The sequence below is a fragment of the Sorex araneus genome, chromosome 5 (assembly GCF_027595985.1).
Source record: "Sorex araneus isolate mSorAra2 chromosome 5, mSorAra2.pri, whole genome shotgun sequence".
NCBI classification, from domain to species: domain Eukaryota; kingdom Metazoa; phylum Chordata; class Mammalia; order Eulipotyphla; family Soricidae; genus Sorex; species Sorex araneus.
Window position 1 is genome coordinate 180,351,520 of NC_073306.1, and position 12,273 is coordinate 180,363,792.

A 12,273-nucleotide genomic window follows, 5' to 3' on the forward strand; every position below is an offset into this window, starting at 1 on the left:
GGGACATCAGGCAGAAGCTACTTCTCTTCCAAGTGCTCGTGCAAGGTGCTCTAGCGGGGAGGGGGAACTGGGGGGAGAGTGGGCAGCATGAGACACTTCATCACGCAGGCGGCCAAACCCCGTCCCACAGCGTGTCTGCCCCTGCAGGGAGGTGCCCCCGAAGGCAGGAAGACGCGATTACATCTTTCTTCTCTCTCTCTCCCTGTCTCCATACACAATGTTCTTTCAGGCAGGTCAAGGAAGACTGAAACCCCGATAAAGTGGGGCTGGATCATGGGAGAACTGGGCGAATGGAGACCAAGGTTTCAACGGTGTGCCTTTCCTACCACGTCAAATCACACTGTTGTTTTGTTTTTGTTTTTCCTCCACGCTCCCTTATGAGCACAAGGTGAGGAGGACAGAGTGAGATTTCGCAGGCTGGAGAGCATGACCTCTCCTGGCACACTGCTCATCTCCTCGTACACTGCCTCGCACGCTGCCAACCCCGGGTCCAACTCAATACAGCCCCCAGGCACCACCAGAGTCCCTCCCGAGCAGAGGCAGAAATAGTCCCTGCACACCACCGGATATGTGCCCCCCACCCAAAAAAGAAAAATCTGAGAGATTTCAGGTCACAAATACCCACTAATCTCCACACGAGAGTCTCTGCAGAAGTCCACGCCACCGAAAGGGAAAGGCACATTAAGAAACTTACAACAGAAATTGGACACGCGAGGGCTGTTCATCAATACTTTATTATGAATCGTCATGGGGGTGGGAGCGGGAGGGGGACAAGCACAAAATCCAGGAATCCGTTTACAGAGTCTAATGTCACTCTGACTCTGCTGCCTCACCACCAGGAGGAAGCTCTTTTCCACGTCTCTGTCAGCTCCCCGTCTGCCTGACTGCAGGCTCCACGCAAACACGAGGGCCCTCGAGGGAGCAGCTCTGGGGACACATGGGTAAAATTCTGATCACACGTCGCTGGGAACCCTGATGGCATTGGTGAAGTCTGACTGGGCTCAAGTCACCTGCTAGTCACGGAGCCGGTCTCGAGGTCTTCATTCCTAAACTCACTTAGCAGACTCCTGCATGTGGGCTTCTTCCCCCGTGTGCGGTTACACAAACGCTTGAGTTTGTGGCCGCACTGTCGGGAACGGACAGACGCTTTCTGAAAGCCCAGTCGTCTCTCGAGCTCAGAGGCTCGGGCAAGGTCACGAAGCAGGGAAGGAGGATGAGGAAAAATGCAAGAGGCTGCCTCATCCTCGCTCTCGGCCACACGAGCAACTGTGACCATGTTCCCCAGCCCTAAACTGCTTTTCCACAGGCTTTTCTTCTAAGGCAAGAAAGCAGAAAGGAGTCCTACAGGCGTCACCTCCTGACTCCCCAGCTCTGACCCCCACTCCCGGCAGACTGCGGTGTGTGCCCGGGAACTGCTTCTGAATCTCTTCCCTTGGGTCTCTCTAGACCTGTCGAAGTGACCTGTCCTCAGGATGAGCCCCTCACCATCTCTGCTCGGGAAACAGAAATAGACAGCAAGTATCTGTGCAGAAAGAGGGCACTGGAAAGAGAGCGTCTCTTCTCTAGCCCATGGATTTTACATTATCCGTGAGCAGCGGGGGAGAAGGCTGGAGAAAGAGTTCACTTTCCCCAGAAACTGTGTCACAGGAATGGTAACAGGCTTTTGTCCTGTTCTAAATTCCACTGGACAGATGGACAGGAGGAATTCTGAAGGGCAGCCCCCCGACTGCTTCAGTCTCCGCCGCTAACACCGGTGACCTCCCCAGCATGTCCCCGTGCCCGCTCGGACTCAACTGTCCACACGGGTGGAGGGAAGCGGGGCACATGGGTTCCCACAACAGGACCCGGCCAACGGATCCAGATGACGGTCTCCTGACCCCACATGGGTTTGTCCAGAAGCCCCCGGGCCACATGTGAACAGCAGGTGTGTGTGTGTGTGTGTGTGTGTGTGTGTGTGTGTGTGTGTGTGTGTGTGTGTGAGAGAGAGAGAGAGAGAGAGCAGGGGCTGGAGGGCACATGGGTTCCCGTAACTGGGACCCGGCCAACGGATCCAGATGACAGTGTGTGTGTGTGTGTGTGTGTGTGTGTGTGTGTGTGTGTGTGTGTGTGTGTGTGTGTGTGTGTGTGTGTGTGTGTGTGTGTGTGTGTGTGTGCGCACTGCCTCCCAGCTGGGAATTCTTAAAAGTGGGCAGAGGGAGGAGAAACTGGTTCTGAAGCCAGGGGCTGGCTATCAACACCCCAAGGCCAGAACGGCCGCTGGCGGACCCCAGTGTGGGGAAGCGGTTTCTTTATTTGGGGAACTGATCTTTGGTTTCATAAATGGCAAAGGAGAATTTCTATGCAAACCCCCCACTAGGCAGCTCATGTCTCTGAGGCCTGATCACCTTCCCTGAAGCCTCCCCGTGCCCCTGACCCCCAGCTCCCATTTGCAATATCCCAGATACAGGTACTGGATGAATTCCTGTTTTCCTCTTTCGCCCAAAAGAGTGGTGAGTCGTCTTCAACCCGGACTCCATCAGCCTTCAGGGCACACTGCCTCATACATGATCATCACGAAAATGTGCTTTAGGCGGTCAGTGCTTCGAAAGTGCAGTGGGCACCTGACCTCGACACAGGTCAGTGACTCACATTTTAGAAAAAGGATTTCCGTCCATGGGGATATAACAGTCCCTGGATCTTATTCTCTAGGAAGAGAACTCCTCTGATTACTATTCACAATGATTATTACCTTTGCAAACAATTTTAGAGGCAGGGTGTTAAACTGATTGAAATTTCACAAGCTTGACATTATTGCTTAAAGTGCTTGAACTGGGTTACATTAACTTAAAAAAAAAGAATAGAGTACAGGTTATTTCAAAGAAAATCTATACTTTCTTTTAGCAACAAGATCAAATGAATGCCACACAAAAAAAAACAGTAATTAGTTTGGTTATACAGAAATGGAAGCCAAAAATAAATTAACGTAATACCAGAGAACCCAAATTTAACCAGGCAAAAAAGGAAGAAACGTATTTCCTCTGGCCCATGCTGCTCGCAGGAGTTACTCCCCAGAGTCCTGGCAAGTGCTTGACCACAGAGTCGAAAACGAGGGCAGAACACTGAGTGCACAATGTTTTAATACACATGGATATACAAAGTTGATCAAAATGCAATGTTTAAAGATAAAATCCATCTGTAATAAAGCTACAGTCCAATATCTAAAATAAGCCCTAAGCTCCGGTCAGAACATAGTCCACTGTGAGGCGTGCCCGAGAAAATAAGCGCGTAGGGCCCATCTCTGTGCCCCCCCCCCACTCCATCCCACCCCCAAAGCGTATCAGGCCATGAAATCAAACAGGAAGACGCCCTGTTGGAACTCACACAGGTATTCCTTGGTTCCACACCTCCCACGCCTGCTTTTCAACCAATGGCTTTGCAGCATGAATGACTGTGCCCATAATCTAGAGGCTACATTGGTGAAGTAACCCACCGGGTGTGTATTTCTTCTCTTTTCAAGATGAGGAAACACTGTTAAGTTATTTTAAGACACTCAGCAGTTAGAAGTAGTACAGCAGCCCATTCACAAGTGACACAACAACCCTGGCCTTTGGGGGGAAACACTGCTGAGTGTTCGCCCCCCCCTGGTCTGAGGATGTCATTCGTGGCGTACTAGGAACTACGCGGGTAAAACATGGAAGTGTCTGCATGCTGTCTTTACATACGGAGAAATGATGGGGGCCAGGGGCTGGGGGCTGCCTGGTGCCTTGGGTACTGAGGAGGCAGAGGGGAGCGATGACCAGAGTGCTAATATTTAAATAAGCTCAAGGCGTGTGAAGTGCACTCTGGCCTCCCTGTCCTCCCCACACAACCATCCTAAATCACCACACAACCATTTTCGTACTTCCATCTACTCCAAAAATCTATCCATGGGTACTGAATTTTAATCGACCCTTCAGTGACGTCACGGGGAAAAATTCTTTACACGGCCCCCAAAAACAAACAACAAAATGTACTGAAACTATGACTTAGCATTTAGATACTACTTCTATTAAGCTACCAAATGAAACATCTTTTTCTAATAAATTTGCTGCAAGAGTCGTTTCAAAGATAATTTTAATTGTATTTTTTTTATGAATCAGTTCCAAATATATTAGAGATCAACCATCACTTTTTTTTTTAAACTTAGCAACCTGCTGTCAAATATTTGGGTTATATATAGTACAAACAGTTCCCTATGATCAATCACCTTCAAGTGGAAAGTGTTTCTCCTTAAAAACAGAATAAAGACTCACCTTCCAGGTTAACTGATTACTACATATGTTTCATGGAAGGAAAAAAAAAAAGACTAAGTATTTATAAATATGAATTTGCCTCTAAACAAGGCAAGATATATTTTTGTCACTTGTATAAAATAACATGAAAATCACCCTGTTTTTTTTGTCTTCTCCAGTGAAAAGCAAAAATATTTCACTTCAAGCATGAACAAATGAAGTGTTGGCATGCTTATTTAGGTTCTGAGCAACAATCAGTTCAAGGTATTTCTAAGGTAAGAAATCCAGTTTTCATCTAGATAAAGTGCTATGCTCTCAGTTGTTGCAAAATAACTGCTAACATTTCCAACTTCAATTTTAGTTTCACATTATGCCAAAAGTTTGTGTGTTTGTTCGCTGATTTATTAAGGTAACAAAATATGTTCACAGTATATCATAGTGTACGGAAGTCCCCTGACTCCTCACGGGAAGCCGAGATCTAGGACTCATCAGATCTGTAGAAAACCAGAAACCAGCTCAATGTCCAAAAACAAAAACGAAACAAAACACCCAAATCGACCCTTTTAATAAAAGGCATCGATACTCAAATGATCTAATAAATACATACATTAACAAAAGGGAGGGGGAGTAAAAATAACTAGGGTAAGATGAGGTCTTTCCCCCTCGCAAAAATACCTCCCATCTCAACCGGCGTCCTGTGCGTCTGGGCCCCAGCCCTGTGCTGTCTGCCTGTGCCCCCTGCCCGATGCACGCTCTCCGGACCCCCTTTCCCTGCCCCACCCTCCTCACCCCTGCACCTGCACCAACAGGCCGAAAGGGCGACGGACGGCGGCCAAGGCGTGGGGCCTTGGTGGTTCTGGGTCCCGCCAGGGACGCACAGAGCGGACAGGATCTGAGGCACGCCCCGAGCCGGGAACACAGCAACTCGCACGGGCCTTGAGAAGGGAGACGTGTCGCCACAGACGGGCGGGTGGCACGGAGCTCTTCTCCAGGGACTTGGCTTGGGACTGTCCTTCCTCTCGGCTTCGCCTGTCGAGCTCCGGCCCCGCCGAGGGCCTCTCCCACCAAGGCACTCCTTGAGGGTCTTACCGCATCGAGGTGACTCGATTTTCATCACACGCTTTGCCCGTATGAAGCCACAGGGGCGGCCCTGAAGGGTGAACGCACCTGCCCCCGTCCTCCGGCTTTCTGGACACCACGGCGGGAGCAGAAGTGGCGGGGAGACACCCCAGCAGCCACAGGGGCAGTCTGAGGCCGATGCCCCAGGAGAAACTGCAGACCCTGGACGGAGACGTCCAACTCGAGTTCAGCCAGGCCGTGCTGGCCGGCGGGTGCAGGCCCAGTCCAGCATGGGCGACTGTTACGCACACAACCCCTACGTCCATCTGACTGCAGTGAACACCACCTCAGACACAACCCCTACGTCCATCTGACTGCAGTGAACACCACCTCAGACTAAAGGGAAACCACAAGTAGTGCTGAATGGAGGGACAACAACGAGTGTGGGGGGAGGGGGAAGAGCCTCACGAGGCCCGGCCCTGGGGACGGGAGCAACAGCGGGCGGGGGGGCCACTGGGGGCAGGGGGTGGTCTGCAGAGAACCCGGGACAGTGCTTCGAACCTTCCCGTCCCCAGTACTAGGATGAGTCCCTCAGTTCTTTTTAAGTTATTCTCTTGACTGATAGAATAAAATATATCCAGATTCTGAATTTTTTGAAATATCTGATGTCAGGCCATAGAACTCTTCAATAGCTTGGGCATCTATTTTCTGCAATGAGAAAGAAAAGGAACACCATTGTTTAAAGGAGCACAGGGAGAAAGGTGTAAGAACAGACAGAAACGATGGGGGTACGGGGGACCACAGGTGCACGTGAGAAGCCTGGTTACACAGTCACAAGTTTCGGGGCAAACACACAACTGCAGACTAGCCTTGGGGAGCACAGTCATCTGTTTTGTTTTGTTTTGCTTACACCAGGTAATGCTCAGGGGTTACTCCTGGCTCCGCACTCAGGAATTACTCCTGGCAGTGCTCAGGGGACCATATGGGATGCTGGGAATCGAACTCAGGTCGGCCGCGTGCAAGGCAAACGCCCTACCCGCTGTGCTATCGCTCCAGCCCCAGCACAGTCATTGGAACTTCTGGCCAGAATTCAAATAAGTAAGACCTCTGGCAGAGGCTCTGAGGAAGACGGGGCTCCTAGTCCGGTCCGTGCCTTCTAGAAACAGCCCATGCTCATCAGTTCTCATCCCCCTCCTGTGTCTAGCGAGGGGTGGGGGTGGGGGGTCCATCCCCACCCAGGAATAACTGAATTCTTTCCAGAGCACATGAGGCCCCCTCTGCACGCTCGAGGGTTCACTCTCTTTAGGGACACCGCCCCACGCCCTCCGCGGTGACCTGAAACAGGCTAAGATGCTGGGTCTGGCCTTCACCCCAGGAGATCTTCCTTTTTAAAAAAATCTATTGGAGGGACCAGAGTGATAGCACAGCGGGTAGGACATTTGCCTTGCATGCAGCCGACCCAGGTTCGATTCCCAGCATCCCATATGGTCCCCTGAGCACAACCAGGAGTGATTCCTGAGTACAGAGCCAGGAGTAACCCCTGTGCATTGCTGGGCGTGACCCAAAAAGAAAAAAAAAATCTATTGAGGGAAGGAGGAGGACACGCTCTACCTGGCAGTGCTCTGGCACTTACTCCTAGCTCTGTGTCACTGCTGATAGGCTCAGGGGGCCATATGTATGGGGCTTTGGGGACAGAAGAGGGATAGGTAAGGCAAGCTACCAACTGTATTATCTCTCCGGCCCCCATCTGTCTTTACAACAAAATCCACGTACCCAATACTTCGGTGTAATAGAAAAAGTTCCAGATCCAACAGAATGGAAATAGGTTTTATTATTTAATTTTTAAAAATGTTTCAAAGGGGCTGGAGCAACAGTACAGTGGGTAGGTGCTTGCTTGCCTTCTACATAGCTGCCCAGGGTTCGATCCCTGGCATCTCAGATGGTCCAGTCTCCTTGAGTGCAGAGCCAAGAGTAACCCCTGAGCATCACTGAGTGTGACCTTACCTATCAGGCCCCCCAGAAAGAAATTTTTTTTAAGCTTAAATACTTTATAGAACTACTCAATATGGGGGAAAAAATTCATTATCATTTTTAAAAATGCTAAAAGAACTTGCAAATTCATCTGGCCTGTCCCACGATCACAGAAGAAAAACAGACCGGCATGAACAAGGCTTACGGGGGCCCGCAGGCCCCACCCATCTTCCTCCCTTGCCACCAGTCAGGGAAATTTAGCTCCGATGGTGACATAAATGGCTTTCAAGCCCACTGGTGGGAAGACAGGCCCGTCTCCGACACCCCCCCACACACACTCCCCACACGCTACCCCCCCGGAGTCACAGAAACAGGCTCTACCAACCTCGACAATGTCATCATCGAACAACAGCCAGAAGCCGTGACTCTTCACGATAGTGATGTAATGTCCACGGTTAGGGCCACTAGGAGGGGGGAAGAAAACACACAGGAGAACACAAGTGGGTTATTCCTCTGGAGAAAGCAGGAAGAGTCTCAGCACAGCACAGAAAACAGCGGCGGTGGCTGGCGAGCAAAGACGCGGTGTGAGGAGACACGGAGAGGCACGGCCCGAGTGTGCACACCCGCACATCACACGCCTGGCGCGGCGCCGGCCCGGAGGGAGTGCTGGGCCCGGAAAGAGTCGCTCTTTCCTTTCTTTCTTTTATTTTTTTTGTTTTTGTTTTTGGGTCACACCCGGCGATGCACAGGGGTTACTCCTGGCTCTGCACTCAGGAATCACCCCTAGCAGTGCTCAGGGGACCATATGGGATGCTGGGAATCGAACCCGGTCGGCCGCGTGCAAGGCCAACGCCCTACCCGCTGTGCTATCTCTCCAGCGCCCAGAAAGCGCTGAGACTCTTCTGGGGACTCACAACCCAGTGGGGGAAAGAGATGCTCAAGCCCCCCCCCTACTCCTCGGGCCGGACAGCCGCGCACCCACCAGGCCCTCCTCCGGCTGCGCGGGCCCCTGCTTCCAGGGGAGGGGGCACGGGAGGAAAGTCCGTCCCGGGGGGGATTTATAAGCAGGAAGGCACCGGCGCGGGGCGGAGAGAAGAGGATTCTGAGAACCCGGAGAAGGTAAGAAGACACGGGGGCTCTGACGACCCCTCGGGGTCTGCAAGGGGCGGCTCTGAACAGGGCTCTGCTTTCAGGAGCCAGGGCGCGAGGCAGCGGGGCGGGCATCTGCCCTGCACGCGCCCAAGCCAGGCGAGATCCCTGGACAGTGCCCGGTACTGTCCCTACGCCCTTTGGGAGCGGTCCCTGAGCAGGGCCGGGAGCGAGCCCTGAGCACTGCTAGGTGTGACCCCCCAACCCCCTGCAAAAACCAAACAAAATGCTCTGCTTTCTCCCAAGCCTGAGGTCTTTTGTCTAAATTTTCCCCCTTTTTCCCCAATTGTGGACTTATTCTAGCACCCTGGGGGAAGACTGGAACCTTGCGAGCAATATCTGGAGAGCACATTTCCCATTTCCCGGAGCGGCAACAGGAAATGATGGAGTCTGCCCTCTCGCTCCCGGCCTCTCCCTGCGCATCACGCAACACTCCGGCGCTCACGGTCTCTGCGCAGACTGGCTCCTCATCAGGGCAGAGGCAGCGCGGGGCATCCGAGTCCCCCTCCTCCCTCCCCTCCTCCCTCCCCTCCCCCCCCTGCACTGCTTCCGTCAGCTCCCCTCCGAGCACACACACAGACGGCCGAGACCGTGGTGGCTGTGGGGCCTCGTCCACGTGTCCATGTGTCCACTTGTTTCTACCTGGAGATGGGGAATGACCAGGCCTTGGAGCCTCCCAAATCCTCTCCTGGCCGGGACCCAGCCCCAGGGACTCGAACTCACTCACACCCGCCCGGCGCAGACCCCGCCCCGCGCCCCGCAGACACCCCGAGGTTCCTGCACGGGACTCCTGGGGAGAGCCCTCGTGCCCGCGCGCCCTCACCTGCCACAGTGCACCACCACGGCCACCAGGTCGTACATGCGGTCCAGGTTGACGGCGTCGCTGGAGGTGTTGAAGAGCCGCAGCTCCAGCGGGAAGACCACGCGGTAGGAGAGCTTGGTGTACCGGTGCAGCTGCTCCATGTACTTGAACCGCTTCAGGTGCAGGGCCAGGATCATGGGGAGCTTCTTCACGCGCATCCTGGGGAAGCGGCGGGAGGCCCAGGTCAGGGGGTGCCCCACAGACCCAGCCCCACCCCCCGCTGCAGGGCGGCCCGCCCATGGACCTGACCTTCGGGGCGGGAAGGAGGGGCAGGAGGGCAGAGGGTGGGGAAGGGGACGGGGAGCTCCTCTTCACTACACAAAGCCCCCCAGCCCTGAGCAAGGAAACAGGAGAGAGAGGAGAGAGAGAGAAAGAGAGAGAGAGAGAGAGAGAGAGAGAGAGAGAGAGAGGAGGGGAGAGAGAGAGAAACAGAGACAGAGAGAGCAGAGAGAGGAACGAAAGATAGAAAGAGGAGAGGGAGGAGAGAGGAAAGAGAAAGAAAAAGACAGAGAAGAGAGGGAGAGAGGAGAGACAAAGAGAAAGAGGAAAGAGATCAGAGAGAGGGAGAAAGAAGAGAGAGAAAAGAGACAGGGAGAGAGAGAGAGGAGAGGGAGGAGAGAGGAGAGAAGAGGGGAGGGGAAAGAGGAGAGAGAGAAGAGAGAGGAGAGAGGGGAGAGGAGAGAGAAGAGAGGAGAGAGAAGAGAGAGGAGAGAGGGGAGAGAGGAGGAAGAGAGGGAGAGGGAGGAGAGAGAGAGGAGAGGAGAAAGAAAGACAGGAGCAAGAGAAAGAAGAGAGAGGGAGAGAGGAGACAGGAAAAAGAGGGAGAGGGCAGAGAGAGAGGAAAGAGGGAAGAGGAGAAAGACAGAGGAGAGAGAGAAGAGAGAGGGAGAGAGAAGAGAGAAAAGAGACAGAGGGAGAGAGAGGAGAGAGACAAAGAAAGAGACAGAGAGAGGAGAGGAGAGAAAGAGAGAGAAAAGAGACGAGAGGGGAGAGAGACCCTCGGTGGGCCCTGCCGCACCTCTTCTGGGCCTCCTGCTTGCTGCAGCACGTCTCGCAATAGTATTTCTGTTCGCTGCACAGCGTCTCTGTGTTGCTGAAGTCTCTGCAGGGAAAGACCAGGACTCATCTGCACACCAGCCCCGCACGCACCCAGACCTGGCTTCAGGCTATAACCTGATGGGTGATTTTTAAGTGAGTTCGGTGGGGGACAGACCAGCGTGCTCCTACCGTCCTCCTCAGCGCCTCGGGTCACTGCTCTGGGGGACAAGTGCGCTAGGGGTCGCCCACCCGGCTCTACTTGACGGGACGGAGAGAAACAGGAGCTAGGGTGTCGGCCCATCAGAGCAAGCTCCGGGCTGGAGAGAGAAGACCTAGAAACTAGAAGCGAAAAATTACAACAAGGGGCCGGAGGGACAGTCCAGCTGGGAGGGCGTTTGCCTTGCTCACACCCGACCCGGGGTGGATCCCTGGCATCCCCTATGGTCCCCCAGGCACCAGGAGTAAGTCCTTAGTACAAAGCCAGGAGTAACCCCTGGGCGTCACCGGGTGGGACCCAAAAAACTTAAAAAAAAAAAAAATTATAAGCAAAAAAAAAAACCCTCCATCAGGGGCTGGAGTGATAGCACAGCGGGTAGGGCGTCTGCCTTGCACACAGCCGACCCGGGTTCAATTCCCAGCATCCCATATGGTCCCCTGAGTACCGCCAGGAGTAATTCCTGAGTTCCTGAGTGCAGAGCCAGGAGTGACCCCTGAGCATCGCTGGGTGTGACCCAAAAAGCAAAAAAAAACAAAAAAATACTCCATGAAAGCAGGCGCCCACGCCGACACGCAATACTTGAGCCTGAGATCAGAGTAGAAGATGGTGTGGGAATGAGCCACGGGCACTCGGCTTCCACAGAGCACAAAAGCAGAACCACCCGAGTTTAGTGCCCACGGTCTGCCGCTACAGGGAACTAGTGCAGGCCCAAAGGGTCTCCTGACGGCCACTTCCACCAGGCCCCTGCCCACCCCCATGCCCAGGCGCCACGGGACAAGGACCTGAGCCGGAGACACGAATGCTCCGCGCCCGGAGATTCTGCATTCTCGGCTGCCACCAGCTTCCTGGCACCATTTAACTTTCGTTCTTTCGTTAAATGTCACGGCTCCTCACTCCCTCCTCGTGGTGGAGAGCCTACGTCACAGTCCTGTGCTCGGAGAACGTCCTGAATATAACGACTCCGCCGTGACATTTCCTGACCCAGCCAGTCCCGGGCCGAGAGTGAAGGCTCTTCAGAGCCCCCGAGGGAGCGGCCGGCCCAGAGCTCACCCACCCAGCACAGGCTGCTCCTCTGGCCCTTCCCAAACCCCTGCCAGGGGCGCCGGGTGCCCGCACGCGGGCCCAATGGCCACCGCAGAGGGGCCGGCGTGGGGCTCGGAGCAGGGAGGACGCAGCGTTCCACCCTATCCCCCACCTTAGAGTTCCTGAGTCCCTAACGGAATAAAGCCCTGACAGCAGAGCTGGCTCAGTCGGACAGCGGGAAAGGCACAGCGAGCCTGGGACAAGGGGGCCCGAGCTGGACCCTGAGCACTCCGAAAGGTCCCCCGAGCCCGCCAGGAGTGACCCCTGAGGACAGTCGGGAACAAACACCTCGGGGCCAGAGAGACAGCACAGCGGGTAGGCGCTTGCCTTGCACGAGGTCGACTGGGTTGGATCCTCAGCATCTCACCTGAGCACCGCCAGGAGTGATTCCCGAGTGCAGAGCCAGGAGTAACCCCTGAGCATTGCTGGGTGTGACCCACAAAACAAAAAAATTAAATAAAACAAAAATTGGGGCTGGAGTGATAGCACAGCGGGTAGGGCGTTTGCCATGCACGCGGCCGACCCGGGTTCAATTCCCAGCATCCCATATGGTCCCCTGAGCACTACCGGGAGTAGTTCCTGAGTGCAGAGCCAGGAGTAACCCCTGAGCATCGCCAGCTGTGACCCAGAAATAAATAAATAAA

General features: G+C 54.0%; 1 protein-coding gene across 2 annotated transcripts in view; it reads right to left on the reverse strand.

Annotated features, from left to right (window-relative positions):
* Window positions 1–3,098: 3,098 nt before the first annotated feature.
* Window positions 3,099–12,273, reverse strand: part of USP46 (ubiquitin specific peptidase 46) — a 54,125-nt gene continuing 44,950 nt past the window's right edge. The window contains exons 6-10 of one of the 2 annotated variants that reach the window (XR_008630196.1): window positions 10,310–10,393; window positions 9,253–9,450; window positions 7,666–7,744; window positions 5,700–6,017; window positions 3,099–5,655 (exon numbers count right to left, since the gene is read on the reverse strand). Coding sequence is in view for 1 of the 2 variants with exons in the window: in XM_055138294.1 (XP_054994269.1) it covers window positions 5,916–6,017; window positions 7,666–7,744; window positions 9,253–9,450; window positions 10,310–10,393 (463 nt within the window). In the remaining variant the exon portion in view is untranslated. Of the gene's footprint in view, window positions 6,018–7,665; window positions 7,745–9,252; window positions 9,451–10,309; window positions 10,394–12,273 lie in introns of both variants that reach the window. The other variant, XM_055138294.1, reaches the window with a different exon arrangement.